Genomic DNA, 24,744 nt, shown 5'->3' with positions numbered 1-24,744 from the left:
GAATGCCCATCCATGTGACTAAATTTAATGGGCAGTTATGCCAAATAAAACTTGATGGCATGGACTGGGTATATTGTATAACAACGTGCATAGATTTTTGAAATGCCAACAACCCACCCATTCTACGCCCATGGCCATGCTCCCTTTTCAACTATGCAACTTAGAATTTATGCACATCACGTTATAGATTAGACAGTTCTGCATGTAAATTCTAATTAATGCTAATTAGTGACAATAGTGGCAATTATCAGTGCTGATGGCTTGTTAACTAATTAAGTTGCATGTGCAAATCCAGAATATGACTGGATTTGTGCATGCAACTTAAATTGTGCTATATAGAATCTGGGGATTAGTATAAAACGTCTACGTCCAACATAAACTTCATATCAAAAATGGCCCTCCACACATCTGAAATTATGTTATGTTTATGTGTCTTTCATGGTCCCAGTTGCAAGTATCTAGCCTCTGGTCCCAAGGAAGATGGGAGAAGAGAAACATGAGAGAGTCATACAGGAGATAGAACTTTTTCAATTGAACGGAATTCTGGAATAAGGGGGCATAGGATGAAGGTGAAAGGAAATAGACTCAGGACTAACCTAAGGAAATATTTATTTATGGAAAGGGTGATGGGTGTGTCAACTTGTCTCCAAGTAGAGGTGGTGGAGAAGAAGATTGTATCTGAATTTAGGAATACATGAGGTAAGCCCAGAGGATTGGTAAACAAAAAAAAGGAAGAAATTGTACAGCTTTGTAGCTGGCATGGATAGGCAGACTAGATAAGTCATATGGTCTTCATATGCCATCATTTTCTGTTTCTAAATCAATTTAACATGTGATATCAAAAGTATTAAAAACAATTTATAGGAAACGTTAACTTCCTGCATTTCCCCACAGCACTTTAATATAGCCAAAACCCTCCCACCAACAATGATATAACAGTAAACCCAACAAATGAGTTTAAACAGCAATATTAAGCAATCAGTAGCTCCACAAAAGTACATTAAATTAAAAGATTTGCTCAGTGTAGAGACTGCCAATCAGCTTCACTGCTCAAAGTATTATATTTATAAATAAATTGCCATTCCTTAAACAAAAGATGCCTAGAAATATCCCTGCCCCCAGAAGATTTCACACTAATCACAGCATCAACTCTTAAGTCAAACAGATCATGCTTGCATGCTTTCCAGTAAGCCTCCAATTGAGTTTCCACAGCATGCGAACGAGAGCCACCAAAATGTTCCCCATTCTGGTTTCGTTTTTCCTAGTTATTTGTCCAACAAAGTCCTACTGACAATGACATAGAATTAGTTACACTACCCTTTTAGAACTACAATCAAATTGTTTCTTAATATGAAAAGTCACAGACTGAAACCAAATCACCTCTGTCTGCAACAAATTATTATTATTATTATTATAATTTGTTGCATTTGTATCCCACATTATCCCACCTCTTTGCAGGCTCAATGTGGCTTACAATCCAGCTTATAATCGAACGAGAAAAACGCCCAAGTTCCGACCTAAATCGGGAGATGGGCGTTTTTCTCACAAAAACGAATAAAGTGGTATAATCGAAAGCCGAACCTTGGACGCTTTCAACTGCACTCCGTCGCGGATGCGGACAAAGTTGACGGGGGCGTGTCGGAGGCGTGGTGAAGGCGGAACTGGGGCGTGGTTATCACCCGAACAGAGATGGGCGCCTTTCGCCGATAATGGATGCGTGTGTAGCTAGAATTTAGGGCACTTTTCCTGGACCCTGTTTTTTCACGAATAAGGCCCCAAAAAGTGCCCTAAATGACCAGATGACCCCCAGAGGGAGTCGGGGATGACCTCCCCTGACTCCCCCAGTGGTCACTAACCCCCTCCCACCACAAAAAAATGATGTTTCACAACTTTTTACTTTCACCCTCAAATGTCATACCCTCCTCCCAAGCAGCAGTATGCAGGTCCCTGGAGCAGTTGTTAGGGGGTGCAGTGGACGTCAGGCAGGTGGACCCAGGCCCATCGCCCCCCTACCTGTTACAATTGTGCTGCTTAATGCTTAGTCGTCCAACCCCCCCAAACCCACTGTACCCACATGTAGGTGCCCCCCTTCACCTCTTAGGGCTATAGTAATGGTGTAGACTTGTGGGCAGTGGGTTATGAGGGGGATTTGGGGGGCTCAACACCCAAGGGAAGGGTGCTATGCACCTGGGAGCTCTTTTACCTTTTTTTTTGTTTTTGTAAAAGTGCCCCCTAGGGTGCCCGGTTGGTGTCCTGGCATGTGAGGGGGACCAGTGCACTATGAATCCTGGCCCCTCCCACGAACAAATGCCTTGGATTTATTCGTTTTTGAGCTGGGCGATTTCATTTTCCATTATCGCTGAAAAGCAAAAACGCCCAGCTCACACCTTGGCGAATAAAACATGGGCGTCTATTTTTTTTAAAAAATACGGTTCACTCCGCCCCTTCACGGACCCGTTCTCGGAGATTAACGCCCATGGAGATAGGCGTTTCTGTTCGATTATGCCCCTCAATATATCATGAATAGTAGGAATACATGGGAAAGTGTACATTTAGTAATGGCAGAAGTGTTTTGGTACATGATAATGATATAACATGGTAGTATCTTAACAAACAACCATAATAAGAGATATATAGGAGAAGTATAAGAATTAAGGAGAATGTACATTTAGTAATAACAAAAGATTTTTTTGGGGGGGTGACATGATACTGAGAAAAAAAAAGATGATAGTAGTTTGACAAGCAAATATGATTGGGACATTTCTGGATATATGTATAGAGTTCATGTTTGTTGATCATTGTTGTATGCCTTGTTGAAGAGGTGGGTCTTCAGTAGACTTCGGAAGTTAACTTGTTCATAGGTCGTTTTTAGGTTTCACGCCAACGCATTCCAGAATTGTGTGCTCAGGTAGGAAAAGGTTGACGCATGCATTAGTTTGTATTTAAGACCTTTACAATTTGGGATGTGAAGATTAAGGAATGTACGGGATGATTTTTTAGCATTCCTGGGTGGTAAGTCTATCAGATCTGTCATGTAGGCCGGTGCTTCTCCGTGAATGATTTTGTGAACTAAGGTGCAAATTTTGAACGTGACTTGTTCTTTGGCTGGGAGCCAGTGCAAAAGACGCGTGAAGTTCGACAACTCTAGTGTTGTAGATTATTTTGTTGTCACATGCTGCGAGTGAGGGTGCTGTGCTGGTCAGGGGGGAGAGGAAGACATCTTGGCTGGTAAGTTGAATACTGTCAGCAATACTTGGGGATGATATGTGGTTATAACCAAGATTCCATCATGGTTGGCGTGATGGAGACTTGATAACCATGGGGCTGATATTCAGACTGCTGATGACTGGGGCCCATGCAGAGTGACAGGCACGGTTTTAGCCACCTTATTGGGCAGACTGGATGGACCGTGTGGGTCTTTATTTGCCATCATTTACTCTGCTTGTGTGACATAGGGACATCCAGGAGGCAATTCCATAACAGGGTGCCAACATTTGGGCACCATAATTCTGTAGGTAGTGAGCCTATTAAGTTCCTTATGGGATGCCAGCGTAAAGCCACATCAATGTGCTATAATTGAGGTATGCACAGTTTTGACATATTCCTATGACGTCTCTAGCATTCTAAAAATGCTACTGTTTGCTTAGTAAAAGACCCCGTAAGCCATTTTAGCATGTAAATATAGAATAGTGCTTAGGCACGCTACTGCCATTTACGTGTGAAAGTGTACACTGACCCATTTGTCAGTATTCTATAAATTTACTACTAATCATTTCTGTAGCACTACTAGATGTATGCAGTGCTGTACACATCATATGCAGGTACTTTCTCTGTCCCTAGTAGGCTCACAATCTAAGGGGTCCTTTTACTAAGGTATGCCGAAAAATGGCCTGTGCTGGTATAGACGCGTGTATTGGACGCGCGCAGGTCCATTTTTCAGCACGCCTGAAAAAATGCCTTTTTTAAATTTTTGCCCGAAAATGGACTTTTTGCAAAATGAAAATTGGCGTTCGTTCATTTTGGACCTGAGATCTTACCACCACCCGTTGACTTAGTTGTAAGGTCTCACGTGTAAACCGGGCGGTAATCGTCAGTGCGCATACAATTGCTCTTACCGCATGGCTATGTGGAGGGGGGTAGCACTTACCACCACCCACTGAGGTGGCGATAAGGGCTCCTGCATGCGTGCGGGACAGCCTGATTACTGCTGGGTTAGCACCATGCTAAAAACATGGCCAATTTTTTCCTAGCATGCGAAATGGCACATGTTGAGGCTGGAACTACCACCGGTGCCCACATTGGGCCAGTGGTAGCTCCAGATTAGTGTGCGGTAAGCCCGCCTCGGGCTTACCGTCGCTTTGTAAAAAGGCCCCTAAATTAGTCCAATAAAAATGATATCATCTTATCTTCCTTTCTTTTTTATGGTTTTGTTTTATCTCTATCCATCACCTTTAAAAACAGACTAACATGGCTAGCACATGCCTTTTTGAAGAAACTCACCAAATGTTAGGGTGTGCATTTGTCAGGTTGTAATAGGTTCGTTAGGCACCAAAAATTTTAAAATGCACACAAGCACCACTTGTATGAGCACATACCTACAAATTAACATGTAGGCAATCAATTTGCATGCTTAAAAAAATTCAGGCACAAATACAAAGCACGTGCGAAGAACAAATAGATGAAATGAACATGAAAAAATCCCCTTGACTGTGCACATCTCTTCAGCTGAGCCCAACCTCTATTCTAAAGATCCTGCCCCATATTTAAAAAAAAACTGCCATTTTATCAACCCCTTGACCACCCACCCTCCCTCAGATCCTGTTAAACCTTACTTTATTTTACATTATATGATGTTTTGCCTCACCAAGGAGCCCTTTTACTAAGAGGGCTCGGCGCCCACGTGCATACAACACATGTCAAATTAGAACTACTGCCCAGCTACTGCATGCCCCTTGGCGGTAATTCTAATTTCTATGCGCATCCAATACGCGCGGCAAAAAATAATTTCTATTTTCTACCACATGGGGCTAACCGGGTGGTAATCGGCAGCGTACACATGCTGACGATTACCACTCGGTTAACCGTGAGGCCTTACTGCTAAGCTAAGTCAATGGTGGCGGTAAGGTCTCAGGCCCAAAATGGACGTGTGCTGATTTTTGTTTTGCTGCACGACCATTTTTGGCAAAAAAAGGCTTTTTTTGCAGGTGCGCTGAAAAATGGAACTGCGCACATCCAATACGTGCATCTACACCAGCGCGGGCCATTTTTCAGTGCACCTTAGTAAAAGGACCCCCAAAAGTCCAAGGCGAATTGCAATAAAATTTATACACGATACAATGAAAAAAAAACCCCACTAACCACATCTTCCTACTTTATGGAACCCATTCGGATCCACTTAATCCTTTTCCATAAAACATTTCCTAAAAAAACAAACTTTCAACCGTTTCTCAAATTGCTCATAACAGTACATTTCACAATTTAAGTCCTTGTATTTATAAAGTTCCATTTATGTGTAATCTGGGATCTAACCGTGCTTGGTATTTCAAGGAGACCTTGTATTTCTTCATTAGCATCAATAAATATAGGGGCCCTTTTACTAAGCCTCGTAAGCGTCTACGCACGCCCAACGCTCGCTAATTTGAAGTTACTGCCCATATACCGCGTGGCTCTTGCGGTAATTTCATTTTTGGTGCACGTCCGAAAAATCATTTTTATTTTCTGGCGCCTTTGGTTCATTCCCCCCCTCCCCCCCCGGTTAACACATAAGAACTTACTGCTAAGTCAATGGCTGACGGTAAGGTCTCAGACCCAAAATGGACACGCGCCAATTTTTATTTTGCTGCACGACCATTTTCGGCAAAAAGTTTAAAAAGGCATTTTTTGCAGGCGCGCTGAAAAATGGATCTGCACGCACCCAAAACACATGCCTACACTACTGCAGGCCATTTTTCAGCGCACCTTAGTAAAAGGACCCCATAATGGACCCTCTAGTCATACAGCATTAAATACCAAACATATTAATTTTGCTCAATTGGTAGCCGATATAATTCTGCCAAAAGCGGCATGATGTAAACAGTAGATTCAGTGGCGTTCCCAGGGGCGCTGACACCCGGGGCGGATCGCCGATGCACCCTGCCTCCCCAGGAGCAGCACCCCCCCCCATGCAGCATGACCCCTCCCCCCAGTGAGAGAACCCCCCTCCCCCCTGGGTGCACGCTGTTGGGGGGGGTGGGGTGCCACGCGCCGGTCAGCGTCGTTCGTTTCCATGCTCCCTCTGCCCCGGAACAGGAAGTAACCTGTTCCGGAGCAGAGGGAGCATGGAAACGAACGACGCTGACCAGCACGCGGCACCCCCCCAGCGGTGTGCACCCAGGGCGGACTGCCCCCACCGCCCCCCCTGGTACGCCACTGAGTAGATTTTTTGCTCCTTAATAGCCGATAAATGAGGCGCTATATTTTGTACCTGTTGTAACCTCTGGCAGTCTATTAGATGCAGGAGCAATATCCTCACTTGGTTCACTCTTACAAGTGCCATCATTCAAAATGGCACCAGGTAACCTTTGCTCCTCACATGCCATGTGAACTAAAGGGTTCTTCTTTTTGTGTGTGTATAAGAAAAATGTTTAGCACATCTGGCCAGAAAGAGCTGTTAAGAAATAAAATAAGATTGAACTTGATGAATCTATTTGCCTTTTTGTTCCAGCCTGACTGAATGTGCAATTATATACAGTACATTGCTCAAAATGTTCCGCATCTGTTTTGTTGTTTTAGCATTAGCAAGTTTTTTAAAAAAATCCTTTTTTAATGTTGACTGTTTATATCTTTGTCTGAAAGAGTTATACACTGACATTTTTTGTTACATTCTGTTTCTAAATACCGTGTAACTTGTTTTCTTTTCTTGACATTTGGTCTTAATCAGATGTAGATGAATGTATGTCAAGCAATGAGACGCTCTGCTCTCAGATCTGCATCAACACACCTGGAAGTTATAGATGTGGGTGTCATGATGGCTACTTCCTGGCAGAGGATAAAGTCACATGTACCAAGGGAGACCCAGGTATGTCTTTGTATATTTCTCTCTTCATTTTGTTTTTTTGGGGCCTGATATTCAACAGGACTTACCTAGGTAGGGGCAGCTCAAATCTGGATAGAGGTTGCACACATGGGCCAGACACTGATTTCGCATAGCAGTAGCTGGATAATACCACTGAAAATCTTTACTGACCACCTCAGCACTATCCGGAAAGTGCCAGAGTGGTCTGGGAGTAGAGCTGGAAATTATCTGGGTGCTACTGACATTTAGACCTGATACACTGATAACTATCCAGAAACATTTGTGCTATAAGTATCCTAGGAGTCCTTTTACAAAGGCGCGCTGAAAAATGGCTTGCAGTAGTGTAGGCGTGGGTTTTGGGCACGCGCCGATCCATTTTTCAGCACGCCTTTAAAAAATGCCTTTTTAAATTTTTTGCCCAAAATGGACGTGCAGCAAAATGAAAATTGGCGCGTGTCCATTTTGGGTCTGAGACCTTACCGCCATGCCATTGACCTAGTGGTAAAGACTCATGTGGCAATCGGTGGTAATGACCTATGTGTGTCAAAAAAAATAAAAATTATTTTTCGGGCGCACGTCAAAAATGAAATTACCGCAAGAACCACGTGGTAGTCGGTGGTAACTCCATTTTGGCGTGCTTTGGGCGTGCATAGACGCTTACATGGCTTAGTAAAAGGGCCCCCTAATTTGCCTGGATTGTTATTCGTGTACAAGTGCTGAATCACTAAGCTGAGCAGGAGTCCTCCACCTACAGCCTGGCAGTAGGGGGTGCTGTCTCACTATCAGATTTTCAATAGTGAAGGGTAAGCAAGCTCTGCAGAACACCAGGGAACCTGCTTGTCCCCAGCAATTGAAAACAAAATATTGAAGTACCACCCTCCACTGGCTGCAATGCAGTTGGAGGACATCTGCTCAGCTTAGAGCAGGGGTAGGCAACTCCGGTCCTCGAGAGCCACAGGCAGGTCAGGTTTTCAGGTTATCCACAATGAATATGCAGGAGATAGATTTGCAAGCACTGCCTCCATGGTATGCAAATCTATCTCCTGCATATTCATTGTGGATATCCTGAAGACCTGACCTGCCTGCGGCTCTCGAGGACCGGAGTTGCCTACCCCTAGCTTAGAGGGAACAGTGATAATTATTCATGTACCAGCACTGAATCACTATCCTAACTTGCCCGGATAGTTATCTGTGTACTGGTGCTGACTTGCTATCCTAACTTGCCTGATTAGTAATCCATGTAATCCTGCTGAATCACTATTCATTTCATTTCATTTTCAGTATTTATATACCGGTTTGCAGTTTCATTTTACAGCTATTGAGACTGTCCCTAGTGGACTCACAATCTACATAGTACATTGTACTACTGTTGTATCTGGGACAATGGAAGGTTAGCTGACTTGCCCAGGGTCACATGGGGCGGCAGAGGGAATTGAACCTGCTTCCCCAGGATCTCAATGCACTGCTGACCAACAGGCAGCAGCGTGAATCGAATCCGGTTCCCCAGGTCCACAACCCACTACACTAACCATTAGGCCACTTCTCCACTATCCTAAATTACCCCCCTGTTTACTAAACCACACTAGCAGCTGCTGCGTGGGCTGTGTCGGCATTAAAACATGGCAGCCGTTAGCGCAGCTTAGTAAACGGGGGGGGGGGGGGGGTACTAACCTAACTTGCTCGATTAGTTATCCATATATTCCTGCTGAATCGCTATCCTAACTTAGGGGTCCTTTTATTAAGCCGTGGAAAAAAGTGTCTAGTGGTAGTGTGGATGCATGTTTGGCGCACGCCAGGCCACTTTTTACCACATCTGGGAGAAAGGGCTTTTTTCCATGTGCCGGGAAAAGGGCTTGCGGTAATATTGAAACCAGTGTGCACTTATTTACTTCCTGAGCCCTTAATGCCACCCATTGTTCTAGCAGTAAGAGCTCATGTGCTACACGCACAGTGACCAGTCAGCATGTGCCAACTGTCGATTAATGCCAGAAATGCCGCGTGCAGTAGGAAATAAAAAAATAATGTGTCCCGGCAATATGGGCATGCACCAAATCAGAAATTACCACCAGGGGGCGCACTAGCCTGGCGGTAGTCTCATTTTGGCAAATTCTACATGCACGTGTAGAGCCTACTGCACCTTTGTAAAAGGGCCCCTTAGATAGGTATCCATGAACCAGCGCTGAATCACTATCCTAACTTACTAACACTGAGTCGCTACCTTAACATGCGTACCACGCTGAATCACTATTCTGGCTCGTGCAGAGAGTTACATAAGAACATAAGCGTTGCCATACTGGGATAGACCGAAGGTCCCTCAAGCCCAGCATCCTGTTTCCAACAGAGGCCAATCCAGGGCACAAGTACCTGACAAGATCCCCAAACAGTACAATACATTTTATGCTGTTTATCATAGAAATAAGCAGTGGATTTTCCCCAAGTCCATCTTAATAATGACTTATGGGCTTTTCTTTTAGGAAACTATCCAAAGCTTTTTTTAAACTAACTGCTTTTACCACATTCTCTGGCAACGAATTCCAGAGTTTAATTACACATTGAGTAAAGAAATATTTTCTCCAATTTGTTTTAAATTTACTGCTTTGTAGCTTCTTTGCCCCCTAGTCCTAGTATTTTTGGAAAAAGTAAACAAGTGATTCGGGTCTACCCATTCCACTGCACTTATTATTTTATAGACCTCTATTAGCCATCTTTTGTCCAAGCTGAAGAGCTCTAGCCTTTCCTCACAGGGAATTTGTCCCATCCCCTTTATCATTTCCGTCGCCCTTCTCTGTACCTTTTCTAATTCCACCATATCTTTTTCGAAAGGTGGTGACCAGACTTGCACACAGTATTCAAGGTGTGGTCACACCATAAAGTGATGTCCTCATTTTTGTTTTCCATTCCTTAACCATATACTGGCACTGAATCGCTATCCTAACTTGCCCGAATAGTTATCCATGAACTCCCACTGAAAAGTAATCCCCATATTCATACTGTCTTTAAAAAAGCTTAAAATCCTGAGCTGCACGATCATTCACATCCTCTAAATGAATGTTTACATCACCCACAATTAATTGTCCACCAAGTTTTAAACCCTGATTCATTAAAACATCATAAAAATCCCTTCTAGTCTCCTTCAGTTTCCCAGGAGGACAATAACAGACAGTACAATGTAAATATCTTAATAATAAAGCATCTCTAATCTTACATGATAATAATTCTAAAAATAGTGATTGATACATGTCCAAGACCTGAATCTCAAAAAAATGTTTATAAATTAAAGCAACCCCACCGCCTGTTTTATGTTCCCGATATACATGTGCAATTTTATAACCCCATGTTAAGAGATACTTTTAAACAGGGTCATCCCTTGACTGCAACCATGTCTCCGTCACAAACACCAAACCAGGTTGCTCCAGTTCCTAACCACTACAGCTTTATTAACTAAAAACCTAGCATTAAAAGAGTAGCAAGGGATTGGTTAGGAGCTGGAAATCATACATCTATCAGTCTTTATATGCCTAAGATTTTTTTCTCTGTCTATATGTCGATTTATCAGCCTTTCTTAGGTTTAAATCTTGTCTAACATTACTATAAGTCCACACTTCAGTGGGTCTTGGATGATAATCTAAATTAGAAGATAAATAATGTACAACATTAATATCATCCTTCAAACTATTGGCACAAAAATTTATATCATTTGCCTCCTGGACCACTCAATCCTCTCCTTATCAATAACCATATTAAAAACATTTGCCCAATATTTACCCATAAAAATCTAAAACATTCAATCCTCTCCGTACATACCCCTCTGAAAAAAACACTTATACCCCCCCCCCCCCCAAAAAAAAAACCACCTAATATTCTTAAGGGAACCATCCATGCACCATCACTGCCCCATTCTCTGCACAAAGGCATGCACTAAGGTGTGTGCCTTTGGCTTGCATCTTAGGCAGTAATAAGCCCGCGGTGTTTGACATCAAATCAAGATAGGTGGGGCTTACTCCCACGCTCTCTTTCTAGCATGCAGGAAAGCCGGAAAGGATGTCAAGTAAGCGGTTTCCTCTTCTCATACCAAAGGAGCGGTAATCTCAGTCACTGGAAGATATTTCACTTTCAAATAAGCCTGCGACATCTGACGTTAAATCAAGATGGGCAGAGCTTACTCCCATGCCCTCTTTCTAGCATGCAGGAAGCCAGAAAGGATGTCAAGCAAGCGGATTCCTCTTCTCATACCAGTAGAGCGATAATCTTAGTCACTGGAAGATGTTTCACTTTCAAATAAGCCCGCGACGTGCAGGATGTCAGAAACAGAAGGAAGCCTTTTGCGAGGAGGACCTCGGCTGGTGGGGGGTTGGGGTCCCCCGCCAGCAAAGGTAGGTAATGGCAGGTTGGCGGTGGGAGGGGGGTTGAGCAGATCGTCGGCAAGGGGGGGGGGGCAAAGTTGGTGGTGGCGGGGTCGACAGTGGCTGGCGGGCGGGCGGTGTCAGTGGCCCCGGGGGTGGGGGCTAAAATGTGCCCCCTCACCTCGGGCTCTGGACCCCCCTCCCGCCGAAGTCTGGCCACGCCCTCTTTCTAGCATGCAGGAAGCCAGAAAGGATGTCAAGCAAGCAGATTCCTCTTCTCATATCAGTGGAGCGATAATCTCAGTCACTGGAAGATGTTTCACTTTCAAATAAACCCATGATGTCTGACGTCAAATCAAGATGGGTGGAGGTTACTCCCGTGCCCTCTTTCTAGCATGCAGGGAAGCCGGAAAGGATGTCAAGCAAGTGATTTTCTCGTCTCACACCAGATATCTGGATAGTTAAACAGGTATCAGGGTTGAATTTCAGCGGTACCTGGATAAGTTCCAACTCAGTCTTGGCTCTACCCTGGAACCACCCTGGCATTATCTGGATAGTTCCAGGGCAGTCAGTAAAGATTTCCAATGGCACTATCTGGATAATGCCATGAAAAGTCAGTGGCTGGTCCCTGTGAGTGGCCCTTATCCAAGTATGAGCTGCTCCTGCTCTAAGTGATGCTAAATATTGAGCCCAAAGTAGCTGTCCTAACTTGTCAAGATTGGTATCGAGCTGCTGTTGCTGAATATTGTAATCTCTGGTGCCTTATAACCAGATATTCAGTGCCCATATCCAGATACAGCCAGGCGCTAAATATGTTGATATAAGTTTAACTGCCAGTCAGCGTGTCAAAGAAATGCTGACCACAGAGTTTAAATATTGGGTCTTTATTTATATCCATAAGATTACAACAATATCTTTTATAAGTGATGAAAACAGAGAAGTACTATAACAGCAAAAAATTTCCACAAATCTTCAAAACACAGGAAAAGCAAAAACCTTAATACCCAACATTCATGAGTATCATTCCAATGAGTTAATAAAGGACTCCCAATTTCAATCAATTTATAAGTACATTAAGTAATGCCACACTGGGAAAAGAGCAAGGGTCCAACGAGCCCAGCATCCTGTCCACGACAGCGGCCAATCCAGGCCAAGGGCACCTGGCAAGCTTCCCAAACGTACAAACATTCTATACATGTTATTCCTGGAATTGTGGATTCAGAAGCTTTTCCTTCTAAGAGAATAATAAATTCTCTTTCAAAAATAATCTTCCAGAAAAATAATAATAATAAATATTTAACACTATGGAGAAAAACAACCTTAGGACAAAAAAAACTAATCAAACTTTGTGAAATTAATTTTTAAAGAGGAAAATGAATGTTACTCCACAAAAGTACAGCCCAGCCCAAAATGGGTTTTTTTCATTTGACTGCCAGAACAATAAGGTATTCTATGTCAGTTCATCAAGCTATCATAGACAGAAAATCAAGGCATATTTTCACTTATCTTTCCCACAATGTATGTAATATCTTCCACTCTTTGAAGAATCCAATGTAATGCATCTTAGTCCATCCTGACAAGGGTCTCTAGTTTCGCACAAGGCTGCTTCAACCCTAACAGGGTCACTTTATACTGGATAAATGTCCATCTTTGTTCTCTCTGCTGACGTACTCAGCAGATATCGCCTCCTCTCAATGTGCTCCATACTTGATCAATCACTATGCATTTCAGATCATCAAACACATGATGTTGATCTACACAATGATGCACCAAGGGCTCTTCGATCTTCCCTTGAGATACCCAGTTGGCAGTATTCAATCATCCATGTTTTAAAAAGACTGGAGGTTTGGCCCACATACCTCAACTAACATATAATCAAATACACCACATTTACTGAAGAGAAGTGATCATATGTTTAAACACAAACACTCATCCAGTCTTTGGGTCCTGCAATTGTGACAGCTCCAGTGTTATATCACAAATCGAGCACTGACCACTTGTTCTGTGACCCAAATGCTTCATGCTTCATTCTAACCATACACGTGCTCTAGCAATGCATGCCACTTTACATTTTCCAATTGTTTTCTACACAAAAAGACAGGTGTAAATCTGGGTGGCTACTTTTTCCTAGGCAAAAAATTCCAATGGACTTTGTATCAGTGCAGGTAATTATGAAAATTGCCCCATTAATGAACATAAAAACTGATTTTTCAAGTTAGTGAAATGACAACAGATTGTTAGAATGGTAAATTACATCAGTGTAATGTCATTTGTCATGCATAATGAGTACCTTCTAAAATACTGTGGAAAGCTTATTAGAGACACTTATTTGAAGATGTTCCTGAGCTAAAGCACTAGCACAGGCCTTCATCCTAGTCTGATGAAATGTAGGGAAGACTTGGCTTAGTTTAACACTGCGTATGCTGATTTTTGACAAAATGCAGCTACTCCTATTGAAGTGTCTCTGGGCTATTGTCCCAACAATTATATGTACTTGCATGTAGGCTGTTAGTATCACTTGTAACTGAAAATGCAAAACATCTACACATGATGACTGTATAATACACAGTTATTTATACTCATAGAAATTACTCTCTCAAGCAGGTTGGGATACCTTTTGTTGGAAGACTTCAAGAATTTTCCAAAGAAAGATGTTGTGCATGAACTTGAGAAATTACACAGATTTGTTCTTCATGGGCCCGAAATTTAAAAAAAGCTGGACTCCTAAATATATACTCCTAAGGGGTCTTTTACAAAGGCACGGGTAGCGTTTTTAGTGTGTACTTATAATTAGCGCACACTAAACACTACAGATGCCCATACTATAGGAATAAGTGGGCATCTCTAGCATTTAGTGCATGCTTGATTTTAGCACATGCTAAAAATGCTCTTCCTACATTTGTGCTCTATTTTCATCCATGACTTAAGAGCCTAAGGGGCCCGTTTACCAAACAACAGTAAAAAGTGGCCTTAGTGCACCCTTATGCGGGTCATTCCCATGCGCTAAGGCCATTTTTTCACTGGAGAAAAATGACTGATTTTCTGAAATTTTCAATAGTGGCCACGTGCTAATGTTCACATTAGCCTGTGGTCATTAGCATTTGAGCCCCTACTGCCACCTATTTTGAAGGCAGTAGGGACTCATGTGCTAAACCTGCGCTATTCAGTTAAGGTGTGCCAATGGAGCTGTGCTAAACGGTTAATGCAAAGCACACCCAACTCTTCGCCCCCAGTCATGCCCCTACACCAAAAAACAAGAAATATTTTTTTTAGTACATGAGTAGCGCACACACATGGCAAAATTACCACGGGATGCCTCAGTGCGCCCCGTGATATGCTGTTTTTTTTTTTTGCTGCGGTAAGCGTGCGTTAATGCTTACCGCAGCTTTGTAAAAGGGCCCCTAAGATTTCAATGAAAATGCATCTTAATTTAGGAGCTTAAAAGTTATATAAATTTAAATCTGCCATTCATTTGCCTAGATTTATGAGCCAAGTGCTGAAAATCAGTACTAAAATAATAATTTTTCCCCTCCCAAAATCCGTCCTGTTGCCACCCACTTTGTATGCTTCTAAATATAGGATTTTAGTGAAATTTTGAGTAAAAGGTTATGTATTTAGCCCTACTAAATTTTCAGACAGGCCAATTTATGAGCGTAACTCTCAAAGTTAGTAGCATAAATCCTTTGAATATCAGGCCTCATATGTAATGTCGTGAAGGAGTAGATAAAAATAAGCTGTATGACACAGTTTAGCTGGAGCAGTTTCACTGGAATGCCTACTGGCTGTGCAAGTACAAAAATATGCAGAGCACCACTAATTCCCTTTATGAAGAATAATGTTAGCATCAGAGGATGATTAAAGCAAGGCATGGCACATCAGCAAACCCATTATGTGTGCCACTCACTTTCTTTCCAAGGAAAATATCAGCAAAACACAACACAGCATTTCATGCTGTGACACGGTTATTAAGCATAAACACATGTAGCAGAATCGAATACTTTGCCTTGTCCTTGTATCACTCAGTTCACTAAGACATGACTTGTGTTAAGTGAAATGCAGGGTTACATCTGGTGAAAAAGGGGAGGATGGAAAGATGTGACCTGGAGAAATATCTTTTGATGACGGAAAGATTACAGTTAACCATACCCACTCTTATTAAATGTATGAGCCTGAATTCTGCAAGGTCAGAAGTCTGACTGTTATACTAGAACATTCTGTAACATTCGTTTTCCTCTTTAAAAATTAATTTCACAAAGTTTGATTAGTTTTATGCAACAAAATTATATATACAGCAGTTATGCAATATTTAAAACATTTAAACAATACATTTTTGAAAACATGTAAAAGAGGGGTACTTTTACCAAGCTGTGGGAAAAAGGGCCCAGCGCTAGTGGCAGGAACCGGTTTTCCCACATGCCAGGGCCCTTTTTACTGCAGTGGGTAAAAGCCCTCAGCACATGGCCATGCAGTAAGAGAACTCTTACAACATGGCCATGCGGCAGGGAGCCCTTACCACCACCCATTGAGGTGGCGATAAGGGCTCCTGCGCTAAACCGGCAGTAACTAGGCAGCACGTGGTGATGCTTGATTACTGCCAGGTTATCGCCACGCAAGCCATTTCTGGGGATTTTCTTTTTCTCCCAGAAATGGCATGTGCTTGGGGCAGGACTACCGCCGGCAGCCGCTTTGGGCCAGTGGTAGTCCCGGAAGAGCGAGTGGTAGGCCCACGTTCGGTTTTCCGCCACTCTGTAAAAAGGCCCCTTAGGGCCCTGTTTACAAAGGTGTGCTTGGGGCAGGACTACCGCCAGTGGCCACTTTGGGCCAGTGGTAATCCCGGAAGAGCTAGTGGTAAACCCGTGTTGGGCTTACCACTGCTCTTTAAAAAGGCCCCTTAGGGCCCTGTTTACAAAGGTGCACTAGTGTTTTTACTGCGCACTAAAATTTAGCACACGCTAACCATGTAGATACCCATAATATTCCTATGGGTGTTTACACAGTTAGTGTGTGCTAAAAACACTAGTGTGCCTTTTAAGGGCCCTGTTTACTAAGGTGCTCTAGCGTTTTTAGCGTGTGCTAAAAATTAGCGTGTACTAATGCTAGAGACACCCATACGAGTGTCTCTCGCATTAGCACGTGCTAAAAATGCTAGCATGCCTACAACGCGGCTTAGTAAACAAGGCCCTAAGCACTTAAACACTAGAGGGAGAGCACTGAAATATAGTATCAATATTGGAAACAAATAGAGCATATTATCAATATTATGGGAAATTATTCTGCTGTTCAAAGTAAAAGAAATTACATTTCTAACAATGTTATTAGAAATATGAGGGAACATCAGTGGTGATTAGAGGAAATATGTTCTGTATAACAGATTGTCTAGTGGAGTATTCAGTTGCTTTATGTTCAGTTTTATGAACCATGAGAATATTCATCCGCCAGAAAGTTAAATTTAAAAAGTTCACCGATTTCCAACTGGCAAGAATCATTTGAGGTGTTAAAGCAATACAAATATTGAATAAAATAGTGTGCCATTTGTTTAAACAGTTTGGTAGAGCAAGAGGACGGTATATAATAATGTTGTTGTTAAGGGAAGATGAAATTGGCAAAAATGATTTATTTTCATCCCAAACTAAAGACCAGGAAGTATTGATTTGTGGGCATAAATATATCATATGTAAAAGATCACCCAAGTACAAATTGCTAGTACCAAGGCCTGCATGATGTAATTTCTTGGGGTCCATATGGCTTTATGTATTAAGAAATTTAGGGGGTATTTTACAAAGTGGTAGTAAGCCCAACGCAGGCTTACCGCTCGCTAAAACGGAAGTACCACCAGGCTACCGCAGCAGTAGTTCCTACCCCCAGTGTGTGCCATTTCTGGCACTACAAAAATGTACCCGGGGTGTACCCAGTGGTCATCGGTCAGTGCCATGTGCTGTTGCGCGGGAGCCCTTACCGGTAAGTGCTCCCTCCCCCGAAATGGGCGCGTAGCAAGTGCTTCACTTGTCACACAGTCATTTCTTTAAAAAAAGAAAGACCTGCTGTGGTAAAAGGGGGTCTCAGAGCAGGCCCCCTTTTTCCGCAGCTTCATAAAAGACCCCACATTGAGTTAAGCTAGTATCTGAAGTAGGGTGATTGACGGTACTAAACATTTAGACCAGTCTTCATCATTGCCATTCCATTGAGTATTAGGTTGCCATGGTAGCTTAATAGTGTTTTTAAGTTTTTACATTCTGGTTCTTAATTCCTTATAATATAATGCGGTAGTGTATCCTTGAACAGTGCCCAATGTACAAAGTTTTTCTAATTTAGAAACATCTGAGCAGTCTGTCAGGGGCCTTAATCCAGCAAGCAAACAAGACAATAGTTGCATCCAGTGTAAAAATTCTGAACTAGGCGTACTGTCATGGTTGTGCCCCTGTTTCATGCTCTCATTCATCTTGCCACCTGGTGGCTGCGATGGACTGTTTGTTTGCTGTTTCCCAGTTTCCCATGTTCCAGGAGTCATGCCGGTCTGGTCCGGATCTTCCAGCCTTCCAGACTGGCTTGGGATTTTTGGAACTTAGCAGCACCCTTACCTGGTGGCCTTTATTAAGCACCTGGGAACTTTCAGACTTTGCCTTGGCAACAGAGGTCTTCAGTCCTGTTCTTGTCCTTGTTGGTCTGTTGCACATCCATTTTCAGCAAAAATTTAAAAAAGGTCTTTTTTACAGGTGTGCTGAAAAATGATTCTCTGCACACCCAAAACCCGTGCCTATACTACCGCAGGCCATTTTTCAGCGCACCTTAGTAAAAGGACCCCTAAGTGACTTACCCAAGGTCAGAAGAAGCTGCGGTGGGAATCAAACTCAGGTCACCAAGGTCAAAGCCCACTGGACTAACCATTAGGGTACTCCTCCACTCCTAGACAAAGTTTTAATATTTCAAAGTGTGTGTGTGCACACGCATATAATGAGGACAATTTTCAAAGTCATTTACCCAAGTAAATGGGGTATTTGAGAATTGCTCATCTGTACTGCAGGTAACAGAATGTGCTGAGCGTTCTTTTAAATTTGTTTTTTTGCTTTGACTGCTACTGCTTTTTGCCATGTCTCAGAAGCTGCCACCCTAGGCAATTGCCTCATCTTCCCAGTGGTTAAACTGGCCTTCAGTGAGTGACAATCTACGATCATAGATGATAAAAATTGAAGGCATGGTTGGTAAGATTCGGGGGCCCTTTTACTAAGCAGTGTAGGCGCCTGCGTGTGCCCAGCGCATGCCAATTCAGAATTACCCACCGACTACGTAGTGGCCCGGGCAGTAATTTCATTTTTTTGCGTGCCGGAAAATTTCCAACGCGTGGCGCTAACCGGACAGTAATCAACATTGTTCACGCACTGACAATTACCACCCGGTTAACTCGTGAAACCTTACCACTAAGTCCCAGTGGGTGGCGGTAAGGTCTCAGGCCCAAAATGGACTTGCGCCAATTTTCATTTTGACGCATGCCCGTTTTCGACCAAAAATAGGGCCTTTTTTGCAGGTGCGCTGAAAAATGAACCTGCGCACGTCTAGTACACACGTTTACACCAGCGCAGGCCACTTTTTGGCGCACCTTAGTAAAAGAGCCCCTTGGAGTTTCTTATGACTTTCCTTTTTCTAGGAACATCTAGAAACTAATGATAATATTTCACACCCATTATTTATTTTATTTATTTAACACATTTATATCCCACATTTTCCCACTTAGTTGCAGGCTCAGTGTGGCTTAGCAGGCTTAATGTGGCTTACACAATACTGTAGAGGTAGGCTCTGGTTCAGTAATACAAATACATAGTACAGTAGTAAGCATGTAAGAAACATAAGTATAAAGCAACAAAGAAATAAAAAGGGGGTGGTGATAGAAGTCTAGTACGGTCCATATTTTGTTGTGTCGCAGGAAGTAGAAAGTTAATTTGGGTCAGGGGGGTAGGCCTTCTTAAACAAGTTGGTTTTCAGTAGTTTCCTGAAGTTAAGATGGTTATGGATAGATCTCACAGTTTGGGGCAAAGCGTTCCACAGTCGTGTACTTATGTAAGAAAAGCTGGATGCATAAGTTGACTTGTATCTAAGTCCATTGCAGTCTGGATAACGCAGATTTAAATAAGTTCGGGATAGGCTGGTACTGTTTCTGGGTGGTAGTTTTATTAGGATGACTTTTTTTCTTACAGAGGTATTTTTCTACCTGGGGAGTTCTAAGGTTTGTGTGTTAATATATAGGATATGCTAAGTATCCATTGTGCTACACCTACTGAACTCAGTCACTGCAAATGATATTTAAGTATTCAAGATTTTGAGTTTGCATCCTTTTTTTTTTTTTTTTAAATAATTTGCACGATAAATGGTTGGTAAGATTACATTAGTTATGGGGTAATTTTAAAAAAGGGGAATTATGTTCTTATTTCATCTTTTATGTTTCATTCTGTTTTATTGATAATATATGCCAAGTACAATGTTAACCTGTAGTATAGATATAGTATAGATATCAATACTTAAATCAACGGTTTGATTCATTTCAAATCACCAATTTTTCTTATTATTTCCCCCCTTCCCCTTTCCCCCCTTCCCTTTGCCCCCCTCTTCCCCTATTGTTACCAGTGTGTATTTTATTAGAAACCATCTTTGGTACTACAATTAGATATATGCTTTTCAACAATAAACAACCAGAATCTTTCAGTGTCTTTTCTAATGAATACAACCGCCTACTTTACATAGAAAAGTTTTACAGTAACAAGGTGTCTTCTTCTTTCCTTTCGTAATCTCAACTATACAACCCAACATGTAACCCCCCCTCCCATTCCCGGATCCTCCGCAGCTTTACTTGAGTAATATAGTCCCAGTCAGGTTTAAACATTTATCAAATAACTTCTTGTCTTCGGGCTCATAGTGTCCCAAAACTTACTCCACCTCTGCTGAAATTCCTTCCCCAGGGCAGAGTCCATATTCTTCACTTCCATACGTTCCATGCGCAATAAAGATATCATTCAGGTGCGCCACTGCTGCCACGTGGGATGTTTGTAAGATATCCATTCTGCTAATATTGACTGTTTACCCACAATTATTGCCCTCTTAGCGAATGCAGTATATCCCCTCTTCGGGGAAGGTCCCAAATTAGGATGTCCAAATAAGTGTCAAATCACAGTGCCATGTCTGTCCCCAAATAGCTGAAGTATATCTGGTAATCATTTCCCAAAATTCCTTTATTCTGTCACAATTCCACAGCATATGGCCTAAAGTTGCTCCTTCCTCCCCACACTTTGGGCACTCTCCCCAAGAGGAGAGCCCCCATATGGAAGGCTCTTCGTGGGGGGATATGCAATCTAAATGCCATTTTGTACTGCACTTCCCAATGAGAGGCCATGCTCGTAACCTTGCGAATCGATAGTATATGAGTTTTTAACTGGGGTGCTGTAACCTTTACTTTTAAGTCCAGTGACCACCGATGTGCCAATTCCTTGTAATCCAGCTCCATGGCCGTGTCCCGTATTTGTTGCGATGCTAAAGTAAAAGCCGATGAGAGTTCCTCTTGCACATCCTCCGTCAAGGATGTCCATGGTAAAGATGTGACGTAATGACGTAATTGTTCATAATAAAATTTCTCTTTTGCAGGAATATTGTATTCTTTTTGTAAATCCTGAAACGACCTCATACGGCCCTCTCTTGTCACTGCTTGCAATAGATATACCAGTCCTTGATTCTTCCATCGTTGAAATACAGTATACATAATTCCTGGTTTAAAAGCTGGATTATCACAAATTGATAAATATGGGGTCACCTTAGTAGTGAAATGATGTAGACGGCATACCCACCCCCAGACCGCCTTTGCAGTCTTCATGATCCAAGAGTGATTCAGAGCATAGGGAATCGGGACTCCGGCACTATGTAAGTAGCTACTGAAATGAACCCTCGGGGTAAGATTTAATTCCAATTCCGTATTCGTATATGCATTGGTGCCCCTATACCAATCATTTATAGTTCTCATACCGCTAGCAATATTTAGAAATCTTAGATTTAAAAGGCCCAATCCCCCATACTCTACTGGAGTACTTAAAATCGCTATCGGGAGGCGCGCCTTTTTCCCCTTCCAAAGAAAGGATTGTAATATTTTATTAATGGTTCGCTCATCCTCCCGCCTCATATATATTGGGAGAGTCTGGTACATGTAAATCCACTTGGGGGCTGCTATCATGTTGTAAAGAGCAATCCGCCCCAGTAAGGAAAGAGGTAATGATGACCACGCCTGTAATTTAGTTGTTGTTTCCCTCATTAGGGTTTGCATGTTAAGCTCATATAGCATATTTTCAAAGCACTTAGCCTCCCAAAGTTCCATAGAAACCTATGGAACTTAGCCTCCCAAAGTGCTTTGAAAATAAGCCTGATAGTCTATTTAGGTCCTTTGGGATCCACACTCCTAAATATTTAATGGATATCTCTGCCCACTTAAAAGGAAATTGAGCTTGCCAGCCGCGGTGGCCCCCCTTTACCACTTCAAGAACTGAGGACTTGGCGACATTTAACTTAAAACCAGAAATCCGGCCAAATCCCTCTATCTCCTCTAGCATGACCCGCATAGATCTAGATGGGTCTTTCACCATCACCAAAAGGTCATCCGCGAACGCTAAAACTTTCACTTCTTGCCCTGCCACTCCAATTCCCTGGATTTCCACTTTCCTCCTAAGCGTATTCAATAGGGGTTCTATTGAAATCACAGATATGCCGCACACAAAACGCAAAGGGACGGTCCGGGGAGTTCCCCTACCTTCCGGGTCATCTACTCCGGCGAGGATAGGTTTGGAGCGCTTCTTCCCCGCGGTTTCCCGTGTTAGCGGAGCGGAGTCCTTAGCGGGGGGAGCCGGTGAAGCGGTTCTCCCGCCGGACATAGAAACATCTTTATCCCCGCTATGCTCTACAACTCCTCCTTGCCCAGCAACGCTTGCCAGTCGAACGGGGTTTCCTCTTGGACCCGGAAAGGGTGAATTTGAGGAGCCCACAGGGGAGCTTGACTTGACGGGGAGATCCGAAGCTGCTGGAGAGACGGAGGTGAATCTAAGTCGGATCTGGCAGAAGCTATTAGAAATTGAAAGGACCCTGAAACAATCTTCAGATGAGGTAAAGACTCTTAATTTATCGATACAGGAAGTGAAGAACTCTATGGAAATTGTTAACCAAGATTTCTCAAAGAAAATTGAGGCCTTACAGGCAGACTCTAAGCAAATGGAAGAATTTAAAGTGGCTGTGATTAAAGATAGTATTGAGACTAGAAGAAAAATGGAACAAATGGAGAACTATAATAGGAGATTAAATCTCCGACTACTAAATTTTCCTAGAATGATGGGAGTCTCTCCAAATGATATGTTTTGCAGATTTTTGAAAGAAAATCTGAATTTTCCCCAAGAAATATTTCCTCCTTTGAATAAAATTTATTATATTTCAAGAACAATGAATAAAGTACCAGGAGAAGACTCAGTGGATTTACAAAATGTCACAGCCATCTTGGAACAATCAACTACAAGTGCGAGTGAAAGAGGAACGTTGATAGTTTCTTTTGTTTTCCAACAGGATTTAAATGCAGTAATGAGACTTTACTTTAAGTCAACTAATCGTATGTTTATAGGCCAGAAAATCTGGCTTTATCCTGATGTGACTAAAATCACCCAGGAAAAAAGGAAAAAGTTTCTGTCAATGAGATCAAAAATTTTAGAAATGGGTGGTTCCTTCCTTCTTGTGTACCCTTGTAAATGTGTTATCAGGATAAATCAAACAAAATATATATATTATATGCCTGATCAGCTTCAGAACTTCTTAGATACTAAACAAGCTTAGAGATAAAAAGATAAGAAGAATGGGAATAACGATGTCATTATTTTTCTTGTTTAAATATGTGAAAATGTGTTAAAATACTTCACTAATTCCTACCCCCCCAAATTATTATATTGTGGTCTAAGGAAGCCAATAGTATATAAATAATTGAACATAATTTTATTTTTCCTAAGTTTGTAAAGTAATTACAATTGTGGCTGTATTACACTTTGCAGTTGTTTTTTCTGTGTAAGTATATGATAAAATAATAAAAAAATTCTTTAACATAAAACAGGATTCAGCAACCTGCTGTACTGAAATCCCACAGGTTGCTGAATCAGGCAGTGAATCAAGTGTGGCAGAAGGTGATCTTTTACCACACCTTGATTAATATCCCCCTAAATATGGCTAAATGTATGTGCATTGTTGAATAATATATAAACTATAACTATGTTGAGAATGAAAAAAAAAAAAAAAAGAAATCACAAAGAGTGCCGGGGAGAGAGGACAGCCCTGTCTAGTGCCCCGCAGTATATCAAATTCCTGCTCTTTTATGCCATTTACTAGAACTTTCGCTCTTGGTTGGTAGTACAAGGTTCGAATAACCTGAAGAAACCACCCTGTTATACCCATGATTGTCAGAGTATCAAACAGGTAGTCCCATCCCACTCGATCAAACGCCTTATCGGCATCTAAACTAACCACTACGGTAGGGACCCCTAGTTCCTGGCTTGTTGCCATTGCCAAGAGCAGGTGCCTAACATTGTGCGTCGCCTGTCTGCCCCTGACAAACCCCACCTGGTCAGTGCCTATCAATTTAGGGAGGTATTTTGCCAATCTTTCTGCCAACATCCCAGCCAAAAGTTTTACCTCTACGTTTAAGAGGGATATTGGCCTATAATCCTCTGCCCTATCTAATTTTTTCCCAGGTTTTGGTATTAGTGTAATTAGGGCCGTGTTGGCATATTTAGGAAAACATCCATTTTCTATTACCTTTGCAAAATAATCTAATAGGGCCACCTGCGCGTCCAAGGGCAACATTTTGTAGTACTCCCCTGTGTACCCGTCTGGCCCTGGTGCGGAACGTAATTTCAATCTTTTGATTGCCAGTTGTAATTCTTTCAGAGTCAAAGGGGTGTTTAAACCAGCCAATTCTTCTTTTGTCAAAGAAGGGAGTCCTGCCTGTACCAGATACTCCTGCATCTTGCCTTTATCGGGAATTGCTGTAGATGTATAGAGCGAGGTGAAGAATTCTGTAAAAAGCTGTCCAATTTCTTTTTGGTCAGTGGTAACTTTACCCTGTTCATTTCTCAACACTGGCACTACTCTTGGCCCCCCCCCCCCCCAATTTTTTATGACCTTCATTAATAATCTGCCAGGTTTATTACCAAATCGCTGTAATTTGTATTTATAGTATATTGCTGACCGGGTTTCTTTCTCGTGAAGTAATGAATTTAATGTGATTTGTATTGATTTCACGTTTTCTAATGTACTCACTGTGGGTCTCTGCATATGAATCCTTCTAGCTTT

At 42.2% G+C, this 24,744-nt stretch overlaps 1 protein-coding gene across 1 annotated transcript in view; it reads left to right on the top strand.

The window, feature by feature from the left end:
- Window positions 1–24,744, top strand: part of CCBE1 (collagen and calcium binding EGF domains 1) — a gene marked incomplete at its 5' end in the record, with an annotated part of 537,011 nt that overhangs the window by 464,913 nt on the left and 47,354 nt on the right. Inside the window, one exon of the mRNA XM_030192998.1 lies at window positions 6,920–7,057. Within this exon, the coding sequence (XP_030048858.1) occupies window positions 6,920–7,057 (138 nt within the window). The remainder of the gene's footprint in view (window positions 1–6,919; window positions 7,058–24,744) is intronic.

The sequence above is a fragment of the Microcaecilia unicolor genome, chromosome 2 (assembly GCF_901765095.1).
Source record: "Microcaecilia unicolor chromosome 2, aMicUni1.1, whole genome shotgun sequence".
NCBI classification, from domain to species: Eukaryota; Metazoa; Chordata; class Amphibia; order Gymnophiona; family Siphonopidae; genus Microcaecilia; species Microcaecilia unicolor.
This window is presented reverse-complemented; position numbering and strand designations above follow the sequence as displayed.